We start from the raw sequence: 27,678 nt of genomic DNA on the forward strand, positions 1-27,678 counted from the left end.
GCCCGAAAATGTGGAATTCAGAGCCAAACGTATGGCGATGGCGTTACAGGTCACTTTGCCACGCCGCCACACCCACCTGCTCCATCGTAGCTGGTCGGGATTAGAATCCTAAACACACCAACATGTCTTCTGTGTCTGGGCACAGTTTCATGTTGATGAGGTCAGAGGGGTCAGATAGCGACCATTGACAGTAAAACATTACACTTCCTGTTCTCTGGGGGCGTGGCCTAAGTGATGTCATCATTCGACCATAGGGTATTGTCGGGCAGCCGATGATGATCAATCACAGCAACTTTGGTGCCTCTGTGAGTTTCTGTGTAGGAGATATAGCAGTTTATGTTTTTATGGCGTGTAGGTGAACTTTGACCCCTGCTAACCCCCCTTCAGCATACTGAAAAACTCACCGTTTTGATAACTTTAGATGGGACATGCCTTATGAACAGACTGACCGAGTTTCAAGCCGATCAATCGAAATCCCTAGGAGGAGTTCGATCAAATACCAAGGCTGTAAATGGCAAAAATGGGGTCAAAATTTGAACTTCAATCTAAAATGGCCGACTTCCTGTGGGGTTTAGACCATGGCTCCAAGAGACTTTTTTGTAAGTCCTGACATGGTACACATGTGTACAAAGTTTCGTAATTGTAGGTTAAAGCATGGCTTGGGGCTGATCATTTAAAGTTTTCTAGGGGCGCTATAGAGAAATTAGGCCACGCCCACCAAATATTGTGATGGATTCCTGTCGGGGAGTGGATGAGGATCCATCCTTGTGAGTTTGGAGCAGTTGGGCCCGAAAATGTGGAATTGAGAGCCAAACGTATGGCGATGGCGTTAGAGGTCACTTCGCCACGCCGCCACGCCCACCTACTCCATCGTAGCTGGTCGGGATTAGAATCCTCAAACACCAACATGTCTTCTGTGTCTGGGCACAGTTTCATGTTGATGAGGTCAAAGGGGTCAGATAGCGACCATCCACAGTAAAACATTACACTTCCTGTTCTCAGGGGGCGTGGCCTAAGTGATGTCATCATTCGACCATAGGGTATTGTAGAACACCCGATGATGATCAATCACAGAAACTTTGGTGCCTCTGTGAGTTTCTGTGTAGGAGATATAGCAGTTTATTTTTTTATGGCAAGTAGGTGAACTTTGACCCCTGCTAACCCCCTTCAGCATACTCAAAAACTCACCGTTTAGATAACTTTAGATGGGACATGCCTTATTAACGGACTGACCGAGTTTGAAGCCGATCAATCGAAATCCCTAGGAGGAGATAGATCAAATACGAAGGCTGTAAACGGCAAAAATGGGGTCAAAATTGGACCTTCAATCCAAAATGGCTGACTTCCTGTGATACTTGCACTATGACATTAATTGTAAATTTTGAGCATCTTGGGGAGCTCTACAAGTGTACCAAATTTCATGTCTCTAGGATAAAGTAAGTGAATAGCAAAGGGTCCTTTGAAAATTTCTAGGTGGCGCTATTTAGCCATTTCTTATGGGATTTTTGCAATGACCTTAAAATACAAAATTTTGAAACTCCCTTTACGTGTCCGCCAAGTTTGGTGAGTTTTTGAAAATGATAAAGCCCCCAAAAAGGCCCCTCTTTAGGGGGGCAGAATAATAATAAGAAACAGTAGGAAAACAATAGGCCTTCGCAGCGCTTAGCTGCTCGGGCCTAACAATAGGAAAACAATAGGCCTTCGCAGCGCTTAGCTGCTCGGGCCTAATTACTTGTATCTCACTGGGATAGAGGTAATACAGGAAAATAAACCAGCTAATCATTGAACTGCTTGTCAAAATAACGACAAATAAATAATGGATTGAATGATGTTTAAAAATGTGGCCATTGTCATGCATGTTATCAGTTTCAGGAGGAGACCAGCTGCTTTCACTCACAAGAGAAAAGAGAAGAAGAGACGAATATTTATGGTTTGCTTCAGCACAGATTTCTTTCCACGTGTTTTGAACTTTTCAATGGTTTCTCGTTTGGTGACTCCTGCACACGTTCACAGACAAACACGGCGCTCCTTCTGCTTCTGAGACATTTTTGAGGGAAATGAATCAAATTCATTGTGAATTTGGCAAAAAAGAGAGAAATGTATTGAAGACGTAAGAAGGAAAGAGATCTCATGCTGGAAAATGCGGTGGTAATGAGGCTTCACTTAGAGCCGGTCAAGGTACTTTGGCAACAAATGAAAGCATGATCCGTAAACCCAGTCACCCACTGGCTGGTGTGTGTGTGTGTGTGTGTGTGTGTGTGTGTGTGTGTGTGTGTGTGTGTGTGTGTGTGTGTGTGTGTGTGTGTGTGTGCTGGATAGAAACCTGGAAAAAATGGAAAGTATTTGGCTTGATCTGCAGTTCTGTACATCCAAACTGGTTCTAAACAGTGAGGCGAATACTGAAACACAAAACTCTCTGTAGGATTTCATGATTATTTTTGTAATTTAAAAAATTAAAAAAAAAAAAATCTAAATCACTTGTTTTCTGTAGATGCTTTAGAAATATTTGCAAGTAATTTTCCAATATTTGCGATTATGTTTGACAGTAAATGTGACTTTTTGTTCAGCAAATCGATCACAGGCTTCAGGGCAGTAGAAGTAAGAAATACTGCCACCTGCATGTGGGAGTCAGCAGTCACTGAAAGGTGACCTAAATACATGTTCATTACATTTTTTGCACAAAATTACTCATATAATCAGATTTCAGTCTGATCAGTTCTGCCTATTTTGAGCTGTTTTAGGGCGCGCTGTCACTTTAAATCTAAATAAGCTGCTGCTGGCCACGCCCCCAACTCGATGTTTACACTTGTTGTTGAAATCAACAACAAAGCACCTGTCTTTTCCAGCAGCCATTGTACAGTGATAAAACGAGCTGAGCAAACATGCTGGAGTTCAGGTTGGGTTTCCAGGTAACAACGCAGTGCCTGCTGATCTGGAATATTACATTCCAGAGGTTTTTCACATTTTCCCAAAACACCAAAAATTCAAACTTATTGCCAAGAAATGGCTGGCTGTTTTTAACTTTTTTTCTATTTAAAGCACTTAGACTTGGAAACCCAAAGGAAAGTACAAAAACCAGCAAAATGCTAGATTCCCTTTAAATCTGGATGGAAATCCATTTTGATTGCAGGCCTGGAACAAAACTAAATAGGAAAAACTGATGGAAGTTCAGGATGTCTAAAATTGACGCAGAGGCAAAGTTCCAGTGTTTACGACAGCCATACCTGGGGGACAATGATAATAAATTGTTGCTTTCCTGTAATTTTCCCTGAGTGGGCTGGATGGAGCTGAATGCTGGAGCTCAGGGAGATGAGGAAAAATGACACTGCAGGTGGGAAAAGGAAAAAGTGGAAAATAGGGTTAGGTTTCCTGCTTTGGGCTAGTTCAGGAGTTTGGTTTCCTTTGACTTTATTTAGACGTTTTCCTCTTGCGGGGCTCAACATGGAGGAAAACCGCTCTACGCTTCCCAGTGCTTTCATCTTTTCCAATGGCAAACCAACACAAACACAATTCATTAACTAATAATTTATTTATTTTTTACCATTTAGATGAAAAAGTCAGTGGTTCAAGAATGCACAGGGAAGACATTCAAGTGAAAACTCAAACCTCGTCATCTTGAGGACGTTAATGTTACAGAACATGGCGGCTCTTCTCATCTGTGTGTGGAATCACTCACATGGATCACCTGAAAGCAATTTACATTTGGGCGTTTTGTCGTCTGGAAAAAGAAAAGGCGAACATTCTGCGTAACAAGCGAACCACGTCTTGGGTCATAATCAAAAAAAGCATATGTTCCTGGTTTTTACATCCATATAACATCCATAATCATCTGGTTTGTACATCCATACACATCAGCCGTCCCACGGCAACACGGGAGCGGCCCAGTTCATATTTACAACGTGAGCGAGAAGCCGTTCAACGAGCCGAAAGCGCCAAGCAGAAACACACAAATATTCAGACTCCTTCACGCTAACCAGACATATTTTACTTTTTAGTGAAGTTATCCTCAAAATTCTGACTTTTTTCCTCACCTCTACATGTTCGGTTCATTAATCTGTAAAACAGCTTTTAAAAATCAAACTTTTATGAAATTGCTGGAGATTTACTGCAAAAATACAAATTATAGGCAAACACTGTTTGATCAAGTTTTTAGTGCAAATATTTTGAAATGAGACAAACCAGAGGAGGTAAAAAATTATCCTCAAGTAAGAGTATCAAAACTTCAACATATTTTCATTTAAGTAAAAATTGAAAGTATCCGTCCAAAAAATTACTCAGTCTAAGCAACTGATCAAATGATCAATCATTTAATATTTAAAAATTACAAAATGAAATGGACTAAACTATAACATTGGGTGGAAATTTTGGTATTTTAAGATTACAATAATTTATATAAGTAATTAAAAAACAAAATTAGGCACAATAATTGTTTTTCAAATAAGTTTCTTTCAATAAAAAATTTATGAAACTTTAACAAGAATTGGAGGCAAATTTTTGGCTTCTTTTTCCTTCAGTGGGGAGAAAATCCAGAAATTGTACTGAAATATGAGAAGCCATACTTGATATTATATTACTCAAGTAAAAGTAAAAAGTATTGCGGAGCACAAATATTTCTAAGTGTCTTATTATTTCACTTATAACAAGATATTTTCCTCAAGTTTTAAGTGAAATAATCTGAAGTGAAACTAATATTTTATCATCATTGTTAAGGAGTTTTTAAAGATTTAAAAAGAAAAAGTTCCTATATGTTGGCAAAAAGTTAGTTTGTCTTATTTCAAGTGTACTAATATATTTGCGCTAGAAAGTAGATAAAAATGCCTGGTAAGACTTTGTGTTTTTGCAGTTTTGCCCCCAAAATGGCAGCTAAAAAGCCCATGGTAACTCTTGAGGAGCTGTAAAGATCCACCGCTCAGGTGGGAGAATATTATCGACACGTTAAGGTGTAGATGTGAAGTAAGGCAGCCACTAGAGCTACCATGCTTACATAAAAGCATAAACTGGTTGAAGAAGGTGCGAGTTGGCTAGAAAACCTTCGGTTCTCAAATCCTCGCCACCTAATCTGGATCTGTAATAGCAGCTGAAGGTGGTCCAATAAAGTTTCACCTCATGGGGGCCGAATATTAAACCCTGCCACACCTTGCAGATGGGAACTGTGTATTTTTCCCCCTTTTTTCACAATTAGCTGCCAGGTTTTGTTGGTCTGTCACATAAAATCCTGATATAATCCGTAAAAGTCTGGTTGTAACGTGACAAAATGTGAAAAGGTGAACAGGTATGAATAGTTCACAGAGCTCTGCACACTTGTTTCCTCAGCAGGGGTTAATTCAACACAAAGTCACACGCATACGCATGTGTATGCTATAAATCCTGCGAAAGGGCATAAACAAAGTATGTTGCCTCAGTACCACTGCCAAGCTGCCAGGCTTGTTAATGTAAAACAACAGGAGGAATCTCCCTGTGAGGCTCGCTGAGCCGCATTCACAACGAACTCTAACTTTCCAAGCACTTAAAAACGAAGAAATTTAGTTCAGATGTCCTGGAAAAAAAACTAAAGTTTTGAGAAGTCTGCAGTGCCTCTCCAGACGGGCCTTAAAGTGTTTGACAGGCTATCAAAATGTGTCGAGTGGACCTGAAGTGGCGCAGTGAGACGGCTGCGAGCTGCTACTGTAACTCCACCTGCCTGACAGGCGCAGAGGAAAAACAACGGATGAAAAATTGACAGTTTGGTTCCGCATTTTTGTGAAATTCCTTCAGTGTGAGCGGATCATGGGAACAGCGCTAGCATAAACCTCAATACTTATTTTGTTGGGGTTTTTTCCCCCACAGTGGGTGAGTGGAAACTGGTTTTGGGTGTTTTTGAACGTCAGCAGGAAGATCCTAAAATGTGATGCCAGTCAGATCAGATATACGGCGACCAGATATGATCTGTACCAGATTGTTTAGGATGTCTGGAGGGGAAAACAATCAGACCACAGTAAAACTCTTACAGATCCTGCAAACCAAACAAATCACCACGTTTGGAGGATTGTGGGCATTTTCTGTCACCGTTATTATAAGATGCTGTTCTAGATTTACACAGTTAAAAATTAACAGCAATAATTTGGTTTGTTTCAAATGGGGGTTCATTTTTCATTTATACTGTCACAAAGTTATTCATTCAGTTATGAATGTCTCAGTTTCAAACTAAATATTTAATTAGCAGGTTAATATTTTGTCATCAAGCTAAGTATTTTGCTTCCAAGTTAAAATATTTTCTTCAAATATTTTGCTCACGAGAAAATTATGCCATTTCAAAGAAATATCCAAGAAAAATATTTTGCTTCCATTAAATATATAGCTTTGAGCTAATTTCAAACTAAATATAATGGATTTAGTTTCAAACAAAATGTTTTGTTTACAATAAATGTTAAGCTTTGAATTAACTATTTAGGTTAAAGTAAAAAATATTTAGTAGAAACTAAACATGTAGCTTCAGTCAAAATATTTCAAACTAAATATTTATCTGGGCTAAATATTAAGTTTGAATGTAAATATTTTGTTACATTCACACTAAATGTAAGTAAATATTTACATTTTGTAAATATGTGAATATTGCATATAAATATTTAGTTACATTTGAGATTAAAATATCCAGTCTGAAACTAAATATTTAGCTTGCTAACAAAATATTTATGTTGAAGCTAAATATTTAGGTTTTAAACTAAATATTTGGTTTGGTTTTATCAAATTATTGCTGTTTATTTTTTGACTTTACAGGTGGCCCTCCATACCTTTGGGGTTCGTTCTCGCCCAAATTAAACATAGCGAAAGTTTGGTGATTCATTAATCATTAACTTTAGTTTTATTTCAGACAGTCTGATAAGAAATGTTCTAATCTCAGTAAATATTTCACTCAGGAAGGCCATTGGCGTCGCACCGCCTCCAACCTCAGGTTTCTGTGTCAACAATCAGTTTTTTTCTCAATGACTGCCCAACGGAAAAAACAAGTTTGATGATTCATAAAATACTGTTTGCAAAAACGTTGATATATATTTAGATAAAGTTCTTTTCAGATGATCAATTTGGATTTAAAACCAACTGATCCCAGAACTTTACCTCAACAGTTGAGACCTATACTTTTAATATTCGCATCCGCTCTATTTTTTATGTACTGCCCAAAGCAATCTCCTTCAGGAAGTGAAATAGGAAACATTTTGAGAGCAGCTGTACGTTTCTAATTGAATATAAAACTGAAAGTAATGATTTGGCAGTGAAATGGCAACGCTGCGCCTCGGGGTGAACACGTGGTGGAAGTTTTCCTTTGGGTCTTCAGACTCACATTGGTTCAGCTCCCGCTCTGCTAGCCGTTAGCAAGAAGCCACAAACATGCAAATATGTATATAAAAAAGCACAAAAGGATGGAACATGATCCTCTCATGTCATAATACAATCAGCGAGAGCTAAAAAGTTTCCAGCCTCATTGTTGTTGTCATCATACACTACGGAGAAAAACATGGCTGTGATATTTATCTGCCTAATTCCTATTTTTGTACTGCATGAAAAGAAACTCTCTTTTCAGTCTCTTTTTTTGGCAAAGCGGAGCCTGCCAGTCTTCAGACACATTAAACCTTGAAAGAGCATGAAAATTACGTTGGTCAACAGCAACATCTGGAAGATGGCAACCAGCGGAAGACATTATCCATAAAGCAAAAACATCTCTGGAAATGTTGCATTGTTTTGAAATTCCAGCCATTTGTCTGTGTCACTTCATCTTTTGTCCCCAAAAACAACAAAGACGTGAGTCAGGATGTGTTGGAGGGACTCGTGGCGAAGAGGCGCAGCCTCACATGCACAAACAGGGTCATTCTGCCAAATAGACGGACCGCAAATCAAGACAGGGCTGGGCCGAGAATTCAAGTGACAAATTAAAACTGTCATCAGCAACAGCGTCACAAAGTTGTAGATAAAAAGATCCTACAGGAGGAGCAGCAGCGGTGGTGGTACGACTGGGAGAAACGTCCCTGCTGAGGGAGCCCTTGGTTCCTTTTGGGACAAAAAGTTTCTTAGGTGCAGTCGGCCAATCAGAACGTGAAGACTCGGAGCGAGTTGGCCGACGGACGGTCCGGTAAGTTGGCCAAGCTATTGCTGAAATCAGTCCAACTCAGGAGGAGGTGAGCACTGCGAAGTTACGTCCTTGGAAAAGTGCGGAGGACTCAATTTTACGGCCTGCTGTGCGTAAAGTACGAAAGCAACGAGGCGGAAGACGGTCACTCGCACCAGTTTGAGGTTGGAGTTCGACGGGTTGAACGTTTCATACCCTTTTTCTTGGTCCCTTTTTAAGTCAAACCAATCGAACACAGAGACAGGTAGAATAATCATACAATGTACACAAAACATTGGTCCGTAAAACATGGAAGGTACATGCAGTTGTTTTTGTATGCGCAGTGTTCCCTTGATTAAAAAAAGGCGATGGGGGTTGAGGGAGCGAGGAACAGTCATGGAGAGGTCGCCAAGGTCAGATCACGCTTTGCTGCATTTTCCCTTCTTCTCTTTGCGCTGAAACTTCCTCAGACGTCTTGTCCAAACGTCCCTCCACTGGATCACCAGGCTGTTCTTATCAGCCACCAAGCCAACCCGGTCCGGTCCGGAGACGCCCCCTCCAGGCCCGACTCCCGGGCCCGCCGCCGGGGCCGTGCCGCCCTCTGCGCCGCCCATCACCAGGAATCTTTTACTCATCTGGATCTTGGGGCATTTGCAGGCCAGGTCCTTCATGTGTACCCACAGGATGTTGTCGCCGCGCTTCAGGGGCTCGCCGCGGCTTTTGTACACAGACACAACGCTGACCGAGAACTTGGCCCAGTCCCCGACCGTCTCCATGTCCAAAACGTTGACCTGGACCGCTGAGGAAACAGTCACACTATCAATCAATCAGGTTTCATTTATATATCATATTTCAGCAACAAGGCTGTTCAAAGTGCACAAAAATTATATTTTCTGTTCATTCTGTCATTGCACACCAAAATGTTGATTGATGTTTAATTTATTGTGGTACAAAAGCAACTCTAAACAGCCGGGATTTTAGTTTGGTTCTGATCTGTGGAGCGTAGAAGCTGAATGCTGCTTCTTCATGTTTGGTTCAGAACCAGAAAACCTGAAAGGTCCGGAAGTTTGATACCACAACACCAGATCTTTACGCCGTTCAGTGATTCATAAACTAACAACAGTATTTTAAAGTCTAGTCTCTCAAACAAGCTCCTTTATGTTGCTAAACAGATACTTGGAAGTTTCTGTTGTCTTATTTCCAGTGTACTAAGATATTTGCACTAAAAATAAAAAAAAGATTTTATGATTTTGAAGTGATAAAGTGTTGCATTGTGTCAATGATGAGTGTATGTGAACTTCTGGCTGATAGTTGTTTTCTTACCGTAATCCTTCTTGCAGTACTTCTTCATGTTGATCTTTAGGTTTCCCTTCACTGGTTTACAGTACGACTCACAGTCTGCAAAAACAAACGACTTTTACTTTGATAAAACTTCAACTGTTAAGGTTCTCTCAACACTCACCGACTTCCTGCAACACATTTAAGCTCTAATGCATCACTGCAGACAGCACTGCAAAAACACAAAATCAAACCAAGTATTTTCTGTCTAGTTTCTAACGCAAATATCTCAGAACACTTGAAATGAGACAAAAACTAACCGGCGAGTTAAGCAACAAATAGCAGCTTGTTTTAAGCCACGAATTCCTTAATATTGGAGAAATAGTTCTAGTTCCACTGGAGACGTTACCTAGCAACCCCAGCCAAGCTCAGACGTTACCTAGCAACCCAGTTCTAGTTCCACTGGAGACGTTACCTAGCAACCCCAGCCAAGCTCAGACGTTACCTAGCAACCCAGTTCACTTTTATCAAGACATTTTTCGCATGTTATAATTCATTCATCTGCCAGTGGAACTAGTTCTTTGTCTTTAATATTAAGAAATTATTTATGTCAAACAAGCTCCTATATCTTGCGGAAAAATAAAACAAGTTTTGTTTATTCAAGTATAATATTGTAGCTGCACTAAAAACTTGACCAATATTACTTGGTAAGATTTTGTGTTTTTGCAGTGAGGAAATGCTTCGGCTGACGACTCAGACTACGCGACGGTGAATCGTCTGTTTACCATTTTCGCTTGGCTTGCCTGTATATTTATAGTTATCATTGTGACATTCAAAGTCAGTTTATTGGTTGATTTAACTGTTTTCCCCAACATAAATCTTGTTCTGTTGGAACCACTTTGATCCAGATTTTATTAATTTTAGGGAACTTGAAGAAGTTAAATGACAAAGTTATTAAATATAGTTTGCAGCTGACACTGATGACTGTGTACACCATTCCTCATGGATGAATAAATTTCCTGATGAGTTCATTCAGATGAGGAAAAAAAAGCCCTTCAAAGGCTCCAGAGCACATGCATGTAATTATTTCCCAAGGTTTGTTTTCTAGAAATCCTGAAATATTTATTTTGTCCACTCAACAATATGAGAGCCGATTCTCTATGTGATTGCAAAAGACATTTTCTATCAACACAGGAAGAGAAGAGGAAATGCCAGAGACGAAACTGATAAGAAACATAACTGAGCGCATCTAAAAAGAAAAAAAACGGATGAATGCGATCATGTTGCAAAAACAATATTCAAAGCGCTGGTTCTCTGTAAGAGATGTGTATGATTATTAGGAAAGTTCCACATTTCAGTTTGTCACTGGATTTTGTAGATAATTTAAATTTTATTTCACTTAATTCAACTGAAACACCTCATAAATAACTCAATGTTTGGAAGATTTCAAAATATTAGATGCTAACTACACATTTTTTCATTTTACGAGTCTGTTTTGGTCAGATTAGTGAAGCTTTTTATTGCTACTTAAACACATTTACTTGTTGAGTAACTTATAGCCCTAAATCGCTAATCATAAACATTAGCTAAACAAATGCTAGCATGCTATCCCAACATGGTGTGTTATAGAAGCTAATGCTAAAGCACTAATTTCAGTCATGTAGGCATAAGGAGTAAACAAGGAGACTTTTAAAACCACATCTGAAGAATATTGACAAAGCTTTCCACACATCTTTAATGGAAATGCCTCTAGCAGCTAGCGGCTAGCAGCTAGCATTTCTCTGAATACCAGGGATTTACTGTGAATACCAGGGATTTAATGAATTAACGTCAGACTTCTGCAGGATCTTGTGTAAGTTTGTTGTTTTTTTTATTTTTACCAGGCAACATTTCTGAGGAAGGAATTCAGACTAAAGCTGGGAAAAGAAAAATGACTTTGCACCATCAGGTAGCAAACAAAAATGAAAATACTAGAACCATTATATTCCAAACAGAAGAAAAAAAAATCAAATCATATTTTCAAGTAGTAGAAATTAAGGATTTTTACGATGCTCAAATGTAAGGGAGTTGTTCTGACCGTGTTTGGAGGAAATGACTAAATAGGAGGAAGAAACTGAGGGCCAAAGAGGCCATAAAATGACCAAGCAGACTTGGCCATGAATGCTGCAGGCGTTAAGTAAGGAAGTCAGAAGGAAAGACATAAATGTTTGGGGTGCATGGGGTCCAAAGTGTGGCCCGGGGACCATTTGTGGCCCTTGGACTGATTTTGTGCGGCCCCCACCTGCAGTTCAAAAAGGATACAGATCTGTCCTGTAGATGCAGATGGAGACTTTTCATTTGTAATCAGGGTAAATTTGTTACCAACATTATTTCTTTACACAAAATAAAGTATTTGTGGTTTTAGAACTAAGTTTTAACAAAAGGTAAAACTGAATTAATCCAGACACTTTTATTGAAAATCCAACTTTGCTGCACCAAAATCAGCTGTTATACTTTCTTAAACTTGGCTAAATATAGCAAATATTTTTAAACAAAGTGACCTAAATCCTCTTCTTATTACTGAAAATAAAATTATTCAATTGACCCCAAAAGAAACTAAAAACCAGAAACTTTTTTTCAAACATGCAAGACCTACTGCGCCGTGTTAGAGCCATTATATAAAAACACCCAGTAAACTTCTGCCAAAAAAGTCTGAAATTCTGTAAATAATCAGAAATTTCCTTGGAAAAAAAAATTAATTAATCATAAATTTAATTTCTAAACTTTTTGTAGAAAATTTCCACGTTTTCTAGAAAATTTCTGAGATTAATCACAAAAGTTAATCTAAAAGTAAAATTTGTATAATTTTCGAATTGCGCAAAATCAGTCCAAGGCCCACAAATGGCCCCCGCGCCGCACTTTGGAAACCCTCCCTTAGTTAGTCTGAGCAGTGTTTTCCCATGACTGGAAGTTTATTGCTGGTTCTTCACCTGTTAGAGCTCATGGAGAATCAGCCAATGACCCAGAAGGAAACCCTAACTGGCAACCAGAGATCCCCCTTTCAGTGCGCCGTGACAAGGACAAATGGCGCCCACCGCCCCTCACACAAAACGTTGGGGTTAGCTATAGGTTGCTGATGGTGAGGCTTCTCGTCCGGTAGTTTAGGAAGAAGAAGGATGGGGGAATTTTCTGGTGTGTTTCGAAGGAGCTGGAATGAATTGACAATCAGTGACTTGTGTTCTTAGACTTTAACATTTTCCCAAGGAAGAAGTAAACAGGACAGAGCTGCCCCCATTTTTTGGTCGCTAAATCAGGAACGACCAAATATGGGGTTCCTGAGCAGCTTTGGAAACGGGAAAATCTGGAGTTTTACTTGGCGATTAAACAGTGAAGATCATTCACTTTTATTTAAATATCTGACTGTAAGGAACACTGTTAATTAAATTTAAGGTTGGGTAAAGGCAGAGTTGGAGAATGACTAGTTGCATTTACTTGAGTAACTTTTAAAAAATACTTTTAATATTTTTATTACGCTGTACATTTTACTTTTGCTGAGGATATTTAATGAAGTATTTTTACTCTTGAATAAAATTTCTGGATTCAACCCACTGAATGAAAAACAAGTATTAACCATAAATTCACCAGACACAGACATACCTGCAGTTTTTGTTTAAGTTTCATAAGTTTTTTTTATTGAAAGAAACTGATTTGGAAAATATTCTTTTGCCTGATTGTGTGTTTTTTGTTTTGTTTTGTTAGCTGTCTGAATTATTATTTTATTTCTTAAAATATTGAAATTTCCACTTCTTTTTTTGGTCCATCTGATGATGTCATTTTTAAATATTAAATGATTGATAAGGACTGGAGTAGGCTTCTCAAATAATTTATACTCGAGTAATTTCATAAATTACTCAAGATAAATTTTATTTTAGTAATTTTATTCTGAAGTATCGCAAGCCAGCAGGCAATGAACCGTTACCTAGCAACCCCAGTAGAATTCCGCCCGTTACCTAGCAACCCCAGTAGAATTCCGCCCGTTACCTACAACCCCAGTAGAATTCCGCCCGTTACCTAGCAACCCCAGTAGAATTCCGCCCGTTACCTAGCAACCCCAGTAGAATTCCGCCCGTTACCTAGCAACCCCAGTAGAATTCCGCCCGTTACCTAGCAACCCAAGTTGATCTCTTGGAAAAGACGAACCGTTTTTGTTATTGAACAAGCATCCAGAAACCGTTTGCTGCATTCCTGTTGGTTTTACAGGAGGCTCCACTTCTGCTTTTCAAAGAATCACTGTTGTATAATTACGCCTGTGTTTGCAGCCATTTTCAGGTGCTACTGTAAACGTGGAGTTTGGGGACGTGGCCAGCAGCAGCGTATTTAGATTTAAAGGGACAGGCGGGCCTAAAACAGATGCAAATATCAAAGAATGGTTTTGTGAAAAAATTTAATTAACATGTTTTGTATAGACCAGCTTTGATGAATGTGTGATTAAATTTAAATTATTTTAATGTTTTTTCCTTGTTTGTAAAGTTGAACTGAACTGAATTGAATGAGCATAAATTAATCTTGAAGTTTAATTTTAGACTGTCAAGAGAAAAGTTATGATCTCTCCAGGATCTGAGCTGCTGCCTTAAAGGGATTTATTTCATAAGCATTATTACCAATATTAAAGATGAACAGCTGCGTGATAACATTAGGCCGTACTGCATAAGGATTGGGAAATGCGAAACACTTTATGTTACTCTTCTGTAGTTATATAATAATGTGCCTTGTTTATGTTTCCAAGTTCAGCTTTTAACTTCATCCAAGGTATCTAGTCATTAAATATGCCTTGAACTCTTTAAGTGTTGCTCTTGAAACGCAAGAAAGCACAAATCAAAAGTCTGAACCGAGCTGAGAAGTAAAACTTGACAGTTACCGATTTAAAAAATAAGTATAATGTTTTAGAAGCAGAGGGATGTAAAAACAATAATTGTTATGCTTCGAAAACGCTCTGGTGACGGAGTGGGGAGGGGGGCATAATCCGCAGTTTGAGTGATGATTATACGCTATAAATCAACTAACGAATCAACATTTCCAAATCGCCAGCGCCGTTCAAAGCAAACAGCCACTGCATGAAAAATAAGGACTGGGTAATTGACCGGAGCCTAAGCTGGAGAGTCAGAGGGAGTGACTGAACATATTTCCCCCAGTCATTTGCCAAGTCTCTTTTCACACCTCAGAACTCCCAACTTCCCCTCGATACCATAACTAATCACGTCTGCAGCCAATCGGCTGGCGGCACGGCGGGCCTTCGCGCTCCAGGGCCGAGCAGTGGAGTTTTAAGACAATGGAAAAATCCTGCCGTCCCCGCTGCTCTCATAACTTCAAACATCCAGACCCGCCCTGCCTTAATATTTATTCCACACCTTAAAAGTCATGTCTAGAAAGGTTGAGAAATATGTTTTTGTTCCTCTCGTAAAGCAGCGGCGCTCATGGGTGAGGTGCAGAGCGGCGATGCTAACCTGCTGGCTCCTCCGTGCTGCTCACCGCAGCTGTGGGGTTCACCACCGGGATTTCTGAAACACACAGGAGACGCAGATTAATGCAGATCCAGAGAGCGAAAACATCCAAACAGATACAGAAAACAAGCAAAAAACAAGCAGACCGGTCCAGGCGGAGATCATCACAGTTTGGATTCTGATATGTTTTGTTTGTTTCTCAGGTTTATTCTGACAGAATGACACTCTTGGGTTGAATCTTGTCAACTTACACTGCAAAAAATCAACTATTTTTGGTCTGGTATCCATTTCAAATATCTTAATACTCTTGCAAAAAGACAAAGCTAACTTAGAAGTAACTTTTAAGCAAGATATAGGAGATGTTTTTATAATGTCTTAATGTTGATGAGTTATTTAATGTTTTCCCATGTTATAAGTGAAATAATCTACCTTCCAGTTGAACTTGAACGTTTTTTATCAATGTTAAGGAATTATTTATTTAAGCAAGCTCCTATGTCTTGCTTAAAAGTTACTTGTAAGTTAGTATTGTATTATTTCATGTTTACTAAGACATTCGTACTAGAAACTAGACAAAAACAAAATACCTGGTAAGATTTAGTGTTTTGCAGTGTAGCGGGAGAATTAGCTCCTGGTTTTTGGCCAAAGACAAAAGAGAAATCCTCCGTTAAATCTGATGTTACTACATTTGTGTTTACATTTGCTGAAGAAGGAAGTTGTGCTCAGTGTCATCAGAGGTTTTTTTGTCATTTCCTTCAGTGGCTGTGGGTTGAGCGCCCCCACAGGCGAAGAGGGGAACAGCAGAACCACAGCATTTTACAAATGTTGCAGTTTTGGTCCCCAATCAAACTGAAACTACCAGACTACCTGGCGGAAAAACTCTAAGACTCTTAGAAGAAACTGCAATTTAAAGGTGCAGTATGTAATTTTTATGTCACATATTTTTGTTACATATTTCTTGAAGTGACAGAAAAAGACAGATAATCTGTGAAAGAAATCTAGTTTCTCTGCCTTCTTCCAGTGCCAATTAGAAACAACCAATCAGAGACAGGAGGCGCGTCCTAGCGCTGTCAATCAAGGTCTGTGTGGCGCTACTCATCCCTGTCCATTCAGATCTGCTGTTGTATCAACCTTACAGACTTCTCAGATCTTCTGGTTCTGGTTCTGCTCTGCATCCAGAACCAGAACCAAACATGGAGAAGCAGAAATCCTGCTGCTTTTGAAACATTATCAATGAAACATTAATCAATATTTAATTTGTAATGACTTTGGAAAACTGTTATGTTAAATTTTTTGTGAACTTCCTTGTTGCTGAAATGTGCTACAGAAATAAACATGACTGGTTGATCTCTGCTATCCCATTTGTGAATGCTTACGCTAATTAGCATAGCCACTGGTGACGGCGAAAAATGGTTGTTTTTTTCCATTAGCACATTTAGCAGTGAGTACATGAGGATGATTTACAGCGCTAAGCCTCTCCACCTGACTCTGATCGTTTTAGGGTCGTTAGCTCAGACAGGAGGCAGGTGAGATCAGTTTTTCCACGATCATCTGTCATGATATGGAGACATTTTAATAAAAGTTACGTTCTGCAGCCTTAAGTTTGCCACCCTTCTTCAGTTTTTGCCCCTGCCTCGTCCCCCTGGGGAGAAGTCATCCCGATGCCCCCAGCAGATGCCGGGTTAACTCTGCGGCGTAATCTCCCCGTCCGGACCGATGGACAGATGGCGCGGGGCGTCTTGAGGCAGAATCCGCCCCCTCGCTGGAATTCCTCCTGGACCTCTAATCGTATGCGACCTCCCAATACAAATGCTAATGCTAACACCGCTGTTACCGTAACACAGAATTACCAGAACGCCGACTTGGCGGATCTGCTTTTGATTAGGTTGAGGGTTTTCAGGACTGAAAACCCTGTGTGTGCGTGTGTGTGTGTGTGTGTGTGTGTGTGTGTGTGTGTGTGTGTGTGTGTGTGTGTGTGTGTGTGTGTTGGGCCGGGTTTGGTTCTTGGAAAGCTGTTTTGAGGCAACGCAGCAGTTGTCTCTTTAAAATTATGGACACCCTGCCAACCAAAACAAACAAGGGTGTGCAGAGGCCTTGTGGCGACCGCCAGGCGCAGCTGCTGCGCCGCTCGGAGTCCCCGAGCCGTCACCGCCTCGTCTTGTGCAGACGGACAGATGATGAAAGGATGGTTTGGATATGGGCGGCCGCCTTCATACTAATTGGCTGCTCAATGGGCCTGTCTTCTGTCTCAGGAGGCAAAAATGACAATCAGGACACCATTTAAAGAGAAATTAAAAGCAAAATACATGACAGGATTCAATGCTGATAATGAGAACAGTTCCCTGCAAAAACACAACAACTTTATTATTTTTAGTAAATATAGACTTTTATCAGCCAGTTTTTGTTAAAAAGAGGGAAACGAGAAATCTTTCTTTTCATTTATCATGCGATTAATTGATTTATTGTTGATTGTGACAGGCCTGTTCATGACAACAAGCATTCAGTAACATCAATGTTACTCTTAAAAGTAACTTTTCAGCAAGATATGGGAGCTTGTTTAGAGTCAATAATTTAATATTGATAAACTAACAAATTATTTTACATATAACAAAACATTATTTTCATGTTATAAATTAAATAATCTGCCAATGAAACTAATAATCAATATTCAAGAATTATCGACTTAAAACAACCTCTTATATGTTGATGAAAAAGTTACTTTGTAAGCCAGTTTTCTCTTACTTCAAGTGTACTAAGATATTTGCAGGAGACACTAGACCAAAAATTGTTGGTAGGATTTTGTGTTTTTGCAGTGAAATCCCAATAAAACACATTGAAGTGGTTGTACCATAAAAAAATGAGAAACACTCCATTGTCTGGCTCTGCAGTAAATCCAGCCATGTATTTTGTTTCAAAAAACCAGACGACAAACACACATCCACTGGTTTCCTTCCCTTCCCGGACAGGTCAGAGTCATTCAGAGTCGTGTGTCGTTGACCATCCGTGTCCGCAGTCGTCTTCCCCTTCATGCCCATCTGCCATCTGCTGCAGGAGCATGATGGCAGCCTGCAGCAGCACGGCAGCCTGCAGCATCGTGGCAGCCTGCGGCACCGTGCCGCTGCGAGGCCGGGCGGGGCCCCGCTGCAGTCTGAGAGCCAGCAATGTGGCGCTCAGTGTGGCGGGGACCTGCCCTCACTTACATATGGCTGTGTGTGCCAGGCCACTGGTGAAACTCGCAGCCCACAAGGACACACACACACACACACACACACACACATTTGTCACAGGAAATTAAACACCAAATCTACTGCATATAGAGTGAAAACACACACACTACGAGAGACTAGAATAACAGTGGCAGCTGTTATGGATCGGGACGACAAAAACACAATATGGTACCAAGTATTTTCTTGTCTAGTTTCTTGTGGAAATATCTTAGTGCACTTTAAATAAGACGAAACTTACCGAAAGTGACTTTTCTTCAAGAAGCAAGACCTTATTTTAAGTGGGAAAAATGTTTTGCTATCAGTGAAATTATCGGCCAGTGAAACTAGAACTTTTCCATCGATATTAAGGAATTATTTACTTAAAAGAGCCTCTTATATGTTGCTGAGAAGTTAGTTAATTTTTATTTCAAGTGTACTAAACTGATTCCACTGGAAACTAGAACAACAATACGTGGTAACATGTTGTGTTTTTAAAGTGCAGTCCAGAAATCAGCATCTCCTCCCTTTATTTCTCTACATGTTTCTGCTCAAACCTGCAGGTCTTCTGCAACAACAGTTTGTGTTAATTACTACAAGTTTTATTCAGTCACTAGAAATCTATAAAAACTAAATGGTTATAGAGGTGTGTGACTGGTGTGTGTTGCAGTGTGTGTTCATCACTCACTGATGCAGGGGGCCACAGGCGAGCGGCTCTGCTGGTAGCCCTTGGCGCAGCGGTTGCAGGTGGTGCCGGTGACGCCGTCCTTGCAGGGACACTGGCCGGTGGTTTGGTTGCATGTTTTGCCTGCGGCGCCCACAGGGTGGCAGTCACACGCTGGGGGCAGGTGTGAAGGGGGAGGGAGAGCGTTATTATAGAGACAGAAACAAAATATTCAAACTAGCTGGTTGGATTTGCTGCCAAAATCATATATAGAGGGGAGTTATGATTGACATTTTGCAGGTTTTTGAACATCCATTTGGGTTTCTACTGCTCCTAAACAAACCATCAGCACTCTGACATTTTTTGGTGTCTGGAAAAGAAGTCATTTTAAAAATGTCCGTAATGTAACGTCATAAATCAGCAGGCCTTTCCCCCTTACCTAGCAACCCAACGGAGCTCCAACATGTATTTTTGTCAGCTGGTTTTCCCGTTGTATGTACAATGGCTGCTGGAAAAGACCTGTTGTTGACCTGCCCCCAGAAACCACTCGCTGGTTGTGCAGGAGGCTCCATTAATGCTTTTTAAACATGTGCGGATGTATAATTGTTCATATGTTTGCAGCTATTTTCACGTGTGAATGTAAACATGGATTTGGTGACAAACGCCCTGAAACAGTTCATTCACTGCAAAAAACACAAACTTCATTCAACGTTTTTCTGTGTTTCTGGTGTAAATGTCTTTGCACTAGAAATAAGACAAAACCAAAACAAAGCAAGACAAAATCAGCAACATATCTGATCCTGTTTCAAGTCCATAATTTCTTGGTTAAAAGGTGATCGATCCACTCAGCGCGGAAAACCAGACGTGTAACAAAACACGTTCACTTGTTAAAAGTGAAATAACCTACAGAAGAAAGTAGTTTAACCTTAATATTAAGAATTTATTTGCATGAAACAAACTCCTGTGTTTTGCTGAAAAGCTACTTGTATGTTAGGTTTTGTCTTGAGATGTTTTCTGCACAAACAAGAGAAAAATACTTGGTAAAATTGTTGTTTTTTGCAGCATTTTGAAAGAGCCAGACTAAGCTCTTTATTTTGTGGGAAAAGTGTCACAAACCTGTTTTGTTTTGCCCACAGTCCTTTTCTGTTCATGGAAACATAATAGATCACCTTTAATGCTTTAATGCTTCACAGAACTAAAACTGGATCGGTTTTAATATATTTTGTATTTTTTATGCTTCAGGAAACTTATGAACTTTTGCTTTTCACTTCCTGAAAACTGTAAGAAATTCCCCATGCTGGTGTTTTGTGTGGCGCTGCAGGGTGAGGGTTACGTTCAGAAGAGTATTAACGCGATGATGCATCTTCATCTCCCGTTTCTGCTTATTTCCTTTCTCCTGAACTCCGTTTGGTGACGCTGCGTTATTTCATCACTTCCCGAAAACTCGGTCCATGCCCGGCGAATGCCAACAGCAACACGGCGCGCTCCACTCACCTCGCCTTGGCAACACTTCCCGAGTCCTGGGTGATTTATTTAAGCTACTTTATCCAAAACAAGGCGTTTTTGGCACCAGGGAGTTGTTAGATACATGATCCAGGGTGTTGGTCAGAAGCACTTTGACAGATATTTACAAGAGAGCGCAGAGGATGACAGGAAGAGGGAGAGAGCCACTCATCACAGTGAGGGAAACATTCAGCCTCTCGTGGCTCCGCAGAATAAACAAAATCCAAATAGGGCGTTCGTTTTTTAACAAACAAAACCTGAAAAGTGTGGTGTGCATTTTTAATCTGCTTCCTTTGGAATTACTAATTGATATTAATTAGACTTTGGGTTAATCTCCACCACCTTTTCACATCTACACTGCAAAAACACAAATCTTCCCAGGTATTTTTGTCTAGTTTCTTGTGCAAATATCTTGAAATAAGACAAAATTAATTTAAACAATTTCAACATTGATGAAAATGTTCCTAACAAAACGTGAAACCCCATCAATATTAAAAAAACATTCACTTAAAACAACCAATTATGTCTTATTGAAGTCACATAGGTTCACTTTGTCTTATTTCCAGTGTAGATATTTGGAATAGAAACTAGACCAAAAATGCTTTTTAGATTTTGTGTTTGTAGTGAAATCACTGGCAGCTGCTTTATGTCTAACTGCTTCACACAAACACAAAATCTTACCAAGGATTTTTGGATATTTGCGTTGGAAACTATGAAAAATTACAGTGTAAATATTATATTTCTGTACTTTTGTTCTGTTCTAAACAGCACATCAAAGCAGTGCATCTTTGGCATCGTTTACTCATTGTCCTTTTTAGTCTGAACCATCTTTCCTCTCGGGGACTTTTCTGAAACATACACTCATGTGAAATTTGTAAGTGTCAAAATTTATATTAAAAAGAAAAAAGCGTAACTCTAACGTTACGTTTTGGGGGGAATCCCTGTAATCAAACAGTGAGTGATATGGGACTGCAGAAAAAGGCGTCTGCTGACATGCCACAGCTTCTTCTCTCCACATAACACAACCAGCGGCTTCGCATGCCTCCCGCTTCTCTGTTAGCCGCTACAACAAAAGCAGAGGACTATACCATCTGTTGACGGGGGCCGGCGGGGGTTTAAATGGCCCACTCTGACCCGGCAATGATTGTGTGCATCTGGCGACAGGGTAGGGAAAGATTAACTGCAGCCCAGATCTTCAGAAACACTTCTGCCTTTTCCTGCAGGGCTAATCGGTCCACAGGTGTCAGAGTGATTGTTTTCTATTTGAAGCTATAAATCAGGATGTATTCAACCCCCCAACGCTGCGCTTCAGTCCTGCAGGCCGCACCAGGAAACCATAACCTTTGACAACCGGGTTGCTGCACTGCAAAAACGCGAATCTTACCAAGTGGTTTGGGTCTCATTTTAGTGCAAATATCTCAGGACACTTTAAATAAGAGTAAACTAACTTACAGGTGAATAATTATTCGAGTGAATAATTCCTTACAATTGACGAAAAGGTTGTAGTTCCACTTCGCTGATTCTAGTTATAAGATATTTCTCCTGTTGTAAGTGAAGTAATCTGCCAGTGGAACTAGAACTTTCTCAATATTAAGTCATTATTGACTTAAAACAAGTTGCTATTTTTTGCTTGGAAAAAAAAAATTTAGTTAATTTTGTCTTGTTTTAACTGCACTGAAATATTTACTGAAATATCAATCAGTTGCCAGTAAGTTCAATGTAAAACTAAAAAATCTTGGCTAGTTTCTAGTGCAAATATCTTAATGTACTTTAAATAAGACAAAGTTAACTTGCAAGGAACTTTCTGCAAGCTGTAGTTTTGTTTTAAGTCCATAATTTCTTAAAATGAACAAACAAAAGTTCCACCAGCAGACTTATAATTAGTGAAATAATCTGGCAATAAAACTTTAAAATTACTTTTAAGGAATTTTTGTTGACTTAAAACAAGCCTGGGCGTCTTGCTAAAACTTTGGTTGTCAGTTAGTTTAGTCTTATTTCAAGTGTAGTGAGATATTTGCTCTAAACTCGACCAGAAATGCTCAGTGATATGTTGTGATTTTGCAGCCACAACAGCAGCATCCAGTTGGAAATGCATATCAATCCCGACATTTCCGCCTGTAAACCTGCGGTGGAGGTTTCAGGCGTTTAAAGTCGATGATTTGTCAGTGGCAGCTGCTGCGGGGTCATTAAAACGCAGTCAAGTCGTTCTAATCACAAACAATTCCACTGCATGTTTACTCGTCTGTAAAACGATGTTTCCAAACCCGGGTTACTCGATGCGGAAGACGTTCCCCTCCTGCCTGCAGAGACTCGCAGCGACGCACCGACAGGCCGTGGTTTTCACGCCGATAAGCGCAGGAACACAGGGTGGGACGGCTGCTGCCTCCCCGACCCTTTCCTGGGTTTTTATGAGTCCGGCTCTGAGCTGTAAAACAAACTCAGATGGCTTTTCAAGCAGACGTGACAGGAGGCCCCGACTCGACCGCCGTTTGTTTTGTTTCAGCAGGTTACTGCCGTTTACGATGTCAGCCAATGTAAATAATTGATTATTTTTTGTTTTAAATATCTGTGATACTGCCAGTCTGGTGGCATCAACAGTTTTCTCTCCATGTTGTTTTACATTTTTAAGATGTTAAGAGGCAAAGTGGGAAAACCAACTGCTGATGGCTGCACTGCAAAAACACAAAAGCATATTTTTTTTTATCTTATTCCACTTGGAAATGATTCAGACCAAAGTGATGCTGATTGTGACCAAACACGGTACCGTTGATCTTACTGTATTTTGTCCTTTGCTCTAAATTTGAATTCTGTTTTTTCTTTTTTTAATGAAAATAACCAGTTTTAGGAAAATAAATCTGCCTTCCTTAGAGGGACTTGATGCGTCTCATTGATAATCTTTAACTGCTTTAATTTCCAAAGATGTGACAGAAGTTTCGGCCATTTTTTTCTCACCATTTGTCCATTCACCTTTTCTGGTAACAACTTTGAGTCATGGAGTCATTTCTCCTTTGCTAATGTCAGTTTGTTAGCATATTGACGCTTTTTATGGGTTGTTTCAAGAAGCAGTTGAGGCAAAAATAGAAGTACAAGAACATGCAAAATGTGAATTTTGCATGATTGGTGCCCTTTGAGATCTTAGCATGCGTCTTTTCTGCGTGTGTGAGAAGTCTGAACACCTAGAGAGCGAACTCCCTTCTCAGCTCTCTATGCTAACTTTAATCAGAAACAGATCAGTCCGTCTCTTTTCTTTCCCACAGAAGACACCTGCGTTTTATTGTCCTCTTCCAGTTCTGACACTTCAGCCATACCTCCGACTTTAATCACAACATAAAGCACAGACACTAGTGAGAGTCAGAGAATAAAACGAGGGATTCAGTGGGAAAAGACAAAGGTGTTAAAGGTTTGCGGTGAGTCAGGGCATGAAAAAGCCAGAAGTGTTGGAGCCGCCGGTGTTATGAAACATCTGTTGAGCTGGAGATGAAATGGAGGACTGACGCAAATGAGCGCTCCTTGAAGGCCATGGTTCTGATCGGCCTGAGTCAGACGGACCGTCAGGAGCTTTAGACATAACCCAACTTACATTTCTGTCAGATCTGGAGCCATTCACAAAAATGGCTCCAGATTAACCGTTTACTAAAACCTTTTCATCAATATTCAAGAATTATTTTCTTAAAACAAGCTCCTATGTCTTGCTGAAAAGTTACGTATAAGTTAGTTTTGTTTTATTTCAAGTGAACTGAAATATTTGCACTGGACACCAGATCAACGACACTTGGTACGATTTTGTGTTTTTGCAGTGGAAATAGAACTTATTTTTGACTTAAACAAGATGCAATATCTCTCTAAAGTTACCTTTAATTCCTCCTTGTTTCAGATGTACTAAGATATTTACATTCAAAGCTGGACTTTGTGTTTTTTTTTGCAGTGGAGACCCTGTAAGAGTTGTTACTCTTTCCAGTGATGTCTTCTTATGCAGGACTTTTTTCACCTTGATAAGGACCAGCAGGATGAAAATCTCTTCTTCTTCTTCTTTGCTTTTTATTCCAACGTTTGGCGGAGCTTCAAGTTCAGGAAGCCGGTGTTATGTTTGCCTGATATCTGGCTGAAAAACATTCGGTGCAAATGCGAACTAGTGAAATGCATTTTTCCATGAGAGATGCCGTGGTGAATAGATACTATTATGTGGTGTGTGAGGTTACAGGGGGACCGTTTGGTGGGGAAGCCAGGGAGGCTTTAGGCATAGTATCAATTTAATTCTAAGTGCAACAGTATGCCAAATCAGACATGCTGTTATTTTTTTATTGAAAGTTACCATGGCTGCATATGTTTTCCATTACTCTTTAGCATCTTGCTCCTCTTAAAGTCCTCCAGAGCTGACATGATTATCACAAGTATTAACAGAGTTAGGACGTCTCATTTGGCTGTTTTTGTTTTACAACTTCACTTACAGTGAAACATCAAAGTTAGCTTAAAGAGAACATGAACGACGACGTGGCGACTTTAATAACGACTGACTGACACTGGATTCTGACCACAATAAAGACGGAAAACGTTCCCGTAATGTCACTTCATCTCATGAAGCCTCGTTAGCAGGAAATGCTAATGAGGCTTTAGCATTTAACGTCTCTCCTGCAAAGGTTCCTCACTGTCTTTTAGTTTGAAATGAGACAAAACTAACTTACAGGCAAAATGTAAGAGCTTGTTTTAAGTCAATGTTTTAAATTACTGATTTAATTTTAAAAATTTGACTTAATACAGAATTAAAGTAAATAGTTTAGGAAATTACTGGAATACACTTTCTGCCAATGTATCTAATTGTTTTTTAATCAATATTAAGAAATTACTGACTGAAACAAGCTTCTATATTTTGTAGAACAGTTACTTGTAAGTTAGTTTTTCCTTTTTTCAAGTGTACTAAGACTACACCAAAAATACTTGTTAGGTTATTTCAGACAGTGTCTGAATAGTTTGTCGTTACCTTTGCAGGCGCGCCTGTGGCTGATGGGTCGCGCCATGTCCCGGTAGAACCCCTCCTTGCAGTAGTGGCAGTGGCGCCCGGCCGTGTTGTGACGGCAGTTCATGCAGACGCCGCCGCTCTTCCTTCCCGACAGCTTGTACAGCTCCATGTTGAAACGACAGCGGCGGGCGTGGAGGTTGCAGTTGCACGCTGCGAAGGCAGGAGGAAAGGTTTTATCCATACACAAGTTCACAGAGGTGAGGACCCAAAACTGGCACCCAGCTAAGAGGAGCAATGCTTCTTACAATAAGAGGAGTTGAAAGTACATGTCCAAGAAATTACTCAAGTAAGAGTAGAAAAGTATTTGGTAAAAAGTGCTGAGTAACTGATCAAATTATCAACCATTTAAGATTTTAAAAATACATCAGATGGACCAAAATATAAAATAAAGTGGAAAGGTTGGTATTTTAAGGGCCAAAATGACAAAAAATTCATTAAAAAAATAACAAAAACGGACAAAAAAAAAAAATGTAAATCTTTTTTTTCTATAGAAAACTAATGAAACAGAAACTGCTGTGTCGGGTGAATTTTTGGTTAGAGCATGTTTGTTTTTCATTCAGTGGGTAGAAAATCCAGATATTTTACTGAAATATGATTCAAGGTACTTCATAATAAACGTAAGAGTAGTGACACTTCACCACAAAAACATTTTGCCAAATATTTTTGGTCCAGTTTCTAGTTCAAATACCTTAATACTCTTTAAATAAGTCAAAACTAACATACATGTAGCTTTTTAGCAAGAGATAAAGGCTTATTTTAAGTAAATCATTCCTTAATATTGGAGAAAAAGTTATAATTCCACTAGTACTGTTACCTAGCAACCCCGGCGAAGCCCGGCCGTTACCTAGCAACCCCGGCGAAGCCCAGCCGTTACCTAGCAACCCTCATCAATAATAATGAATATTTTACTTTAAAAAAGTCTCTAAATCTTGACGGAAAAGTTACTCTCAAGTCAGTTTGTCTGATTTCGAGCGTACTAAGGTATTTGGACTAGAAAGTAGATCAAAAGTACTTGGTGAGATTTTGTAAGTACAGCAAAGTGAAAAAAACTCCCAAAGTGATTTTCTTTTCTAAAAGGTTACTGCAGTAAATCGAAGTGAGTAAATGTAACTTGTTACTATTTGACCCTGCGTCTGCGGACCAAAACCTTTCCACTCCATGTAACTCTTTCCAAATGTGCGGTTCTGTAAAAACACATGTAGCGCTATCGCAGGAGAGCAGGCAGACATTTTCCAGCGAAGCGGCGTAACGATGGTGGGCGGTTTATAACCGGAGTCTGGCTGCTCTTCCACACATCATCCATCAAAAGTCCTATTTGCAGAGCTCATTTTCTCCATTTCATAATTAATAAATCCAGCTTTTCCCAGCTTATCAGATATTAATCTCTGGCGACAGAGGCATTAATTTCATGAATCGGTGATGAGAAAGGACTCCAGAGATCTATCAGAACCGAGGGCGGCTCAGTGGAGGTGGGCTCCTGCTAGCTGTCTCCTAAATGAGCCGAGCAGAATAACGGGAGACGGGACGTCAAGTTCTCCCCCACAAAATGGCTTCTCCGTGTCACCTTGGCTTAAAAGTCTTTCCTCAAACTCCTCTGCACTCACAAGCTGTGACACTATTGATAAACTCTTGTCACTCTCTACATGTGAGGTTTGCATCTGAGCAGTCGATTGTGAAACCCGCCGCTCCCATTTGTGTGAAAGAGTTTGATTTAGACCCTCCACTCTTTAAATCAGAGTCAGACCCAGGACCTGAAATCTGGCCGCAGCTTCAAAGTGGAGCTGCGCTCCGGTCCAGAGTTACCCACAGATAAATTAGAAACGGGTAAACAACGGTGGGGCATTTCAACAAAAATGTCAACAGTTGAGGCATGGAGGATTACAAGGTGATCACAAATAAAGCTGGTATTAGTTAGCTTAAGTCAGGAGGGAGTCTGCTGGACGGAGCGGATTTCAATAACAGGGAATGTTTAAAATTGAATAAGACAAAATAATGTGGAGTAAGTAAAGACAGGCAGGAGGAACCACTGCAGGCTTCTTCACATCCACTGAAACATCCTCTCACTTATTCATTTATTTCACATAAAAAGTCTTTTAACAGCATAAATGGAGGAAGATAAGACAGTTTGCATGCAAACTGTGGCCTTAACTTGCAATTGTAGCACAAAATATGTAATAATTTACCAAAATGTACAAATTATTAAAAATATAACATGGCAATTTTCCCACGTATAATTTAAAGGTGACCTCTTCTGACTGTGGCCTATTCAAAACGTGTTCATTACAATTTTTTCATAAATCTTAGATGATGACATTTGAGTCTGGTCAGTTCTGTCAACTCAACATTTACACTTATGCAATGGAACATCTTTGAAAATCAGAAGTGGAGCCTCCTGCACAATCATCAAGAATGCAGCAAGTTGCTAAAAAGTGGCAGAGTGTTTTTAGTGCTTGTCC

The 27,678-nt window shown here is 39.8% G+C and overlaps 1 protein-coding gene and 1 long non-coding RNA gene across 2 annotated transcripts in view; one reads left to right on the top strand and one right to left on the bottom strand.

Annotated features, from left to right (window-relative positions):
* Positions 1-15,936, top strand: part of LOC129377685 (uncharacterized) — a 48,647-nt gene extending 32,711 nt beyond the window's left edge. Inside the window, exons 2-3 of the long non-coding RNA XR_008607959.1 lie at positions 15,595-15,748; positions 15,857-15,936. This is a non-coding gene — a long non-coding RNA (uncharacterized LOC129377685). The remainder of the gene's footprint in view (positions 1-15,594; positions 15,749-15,856) is intronic.
* The window catches only part of ntn2 (netrin 2), a 51,286-nt gene continuing 30,206 nt past the window's right edge, over positions 6,599-27,678 (bottom strand). The window contains exons 3-7 of the mRNA XM_055057788.1: positions 25,184-25,372; positions 18,727-18,876; positions 14,842-14,895; positions 9,404-9,478; positions 6,599-8,879 (exon numbers count right to left, since the gene is read on the bottom strand). Coding sequence (XP_054913763.1) covers positions 8,500-8,879; positions 9,404-9,478; positions 14,842-14,895; positions 18,727-18,876; positions 25,184-25,372 — 848 coding nt within the window. The 3' untranslated portion in view covers positions 6,599-8,499. The remainder of the gene's footprint in view (positions 8,880-9,403; positions 9,479-14,841; positions 14,896-18,726; positions 18,877-25,183; positions 25,373-27,678) is intronic.

The sequence above is a fragment of the Poeciliopsis prolifica genome, unplaced genomic scaffold (assembly GCF_027474105.1).
Source record: "Poeciliopsis prolifica strain line A6 unplaced genomic scaffold, Auburn_PproV2 SCAFFOLD049, whole genome shotgun sequence".
In the NCBI taxonomy this organism is placed as follows: Eukaryota; Metazoa; Chordata; class Actinopteri; order Cyprinodontiformes; family Poeciliidae; genus Poeciliopsis; species Poeciliopsis prolifica.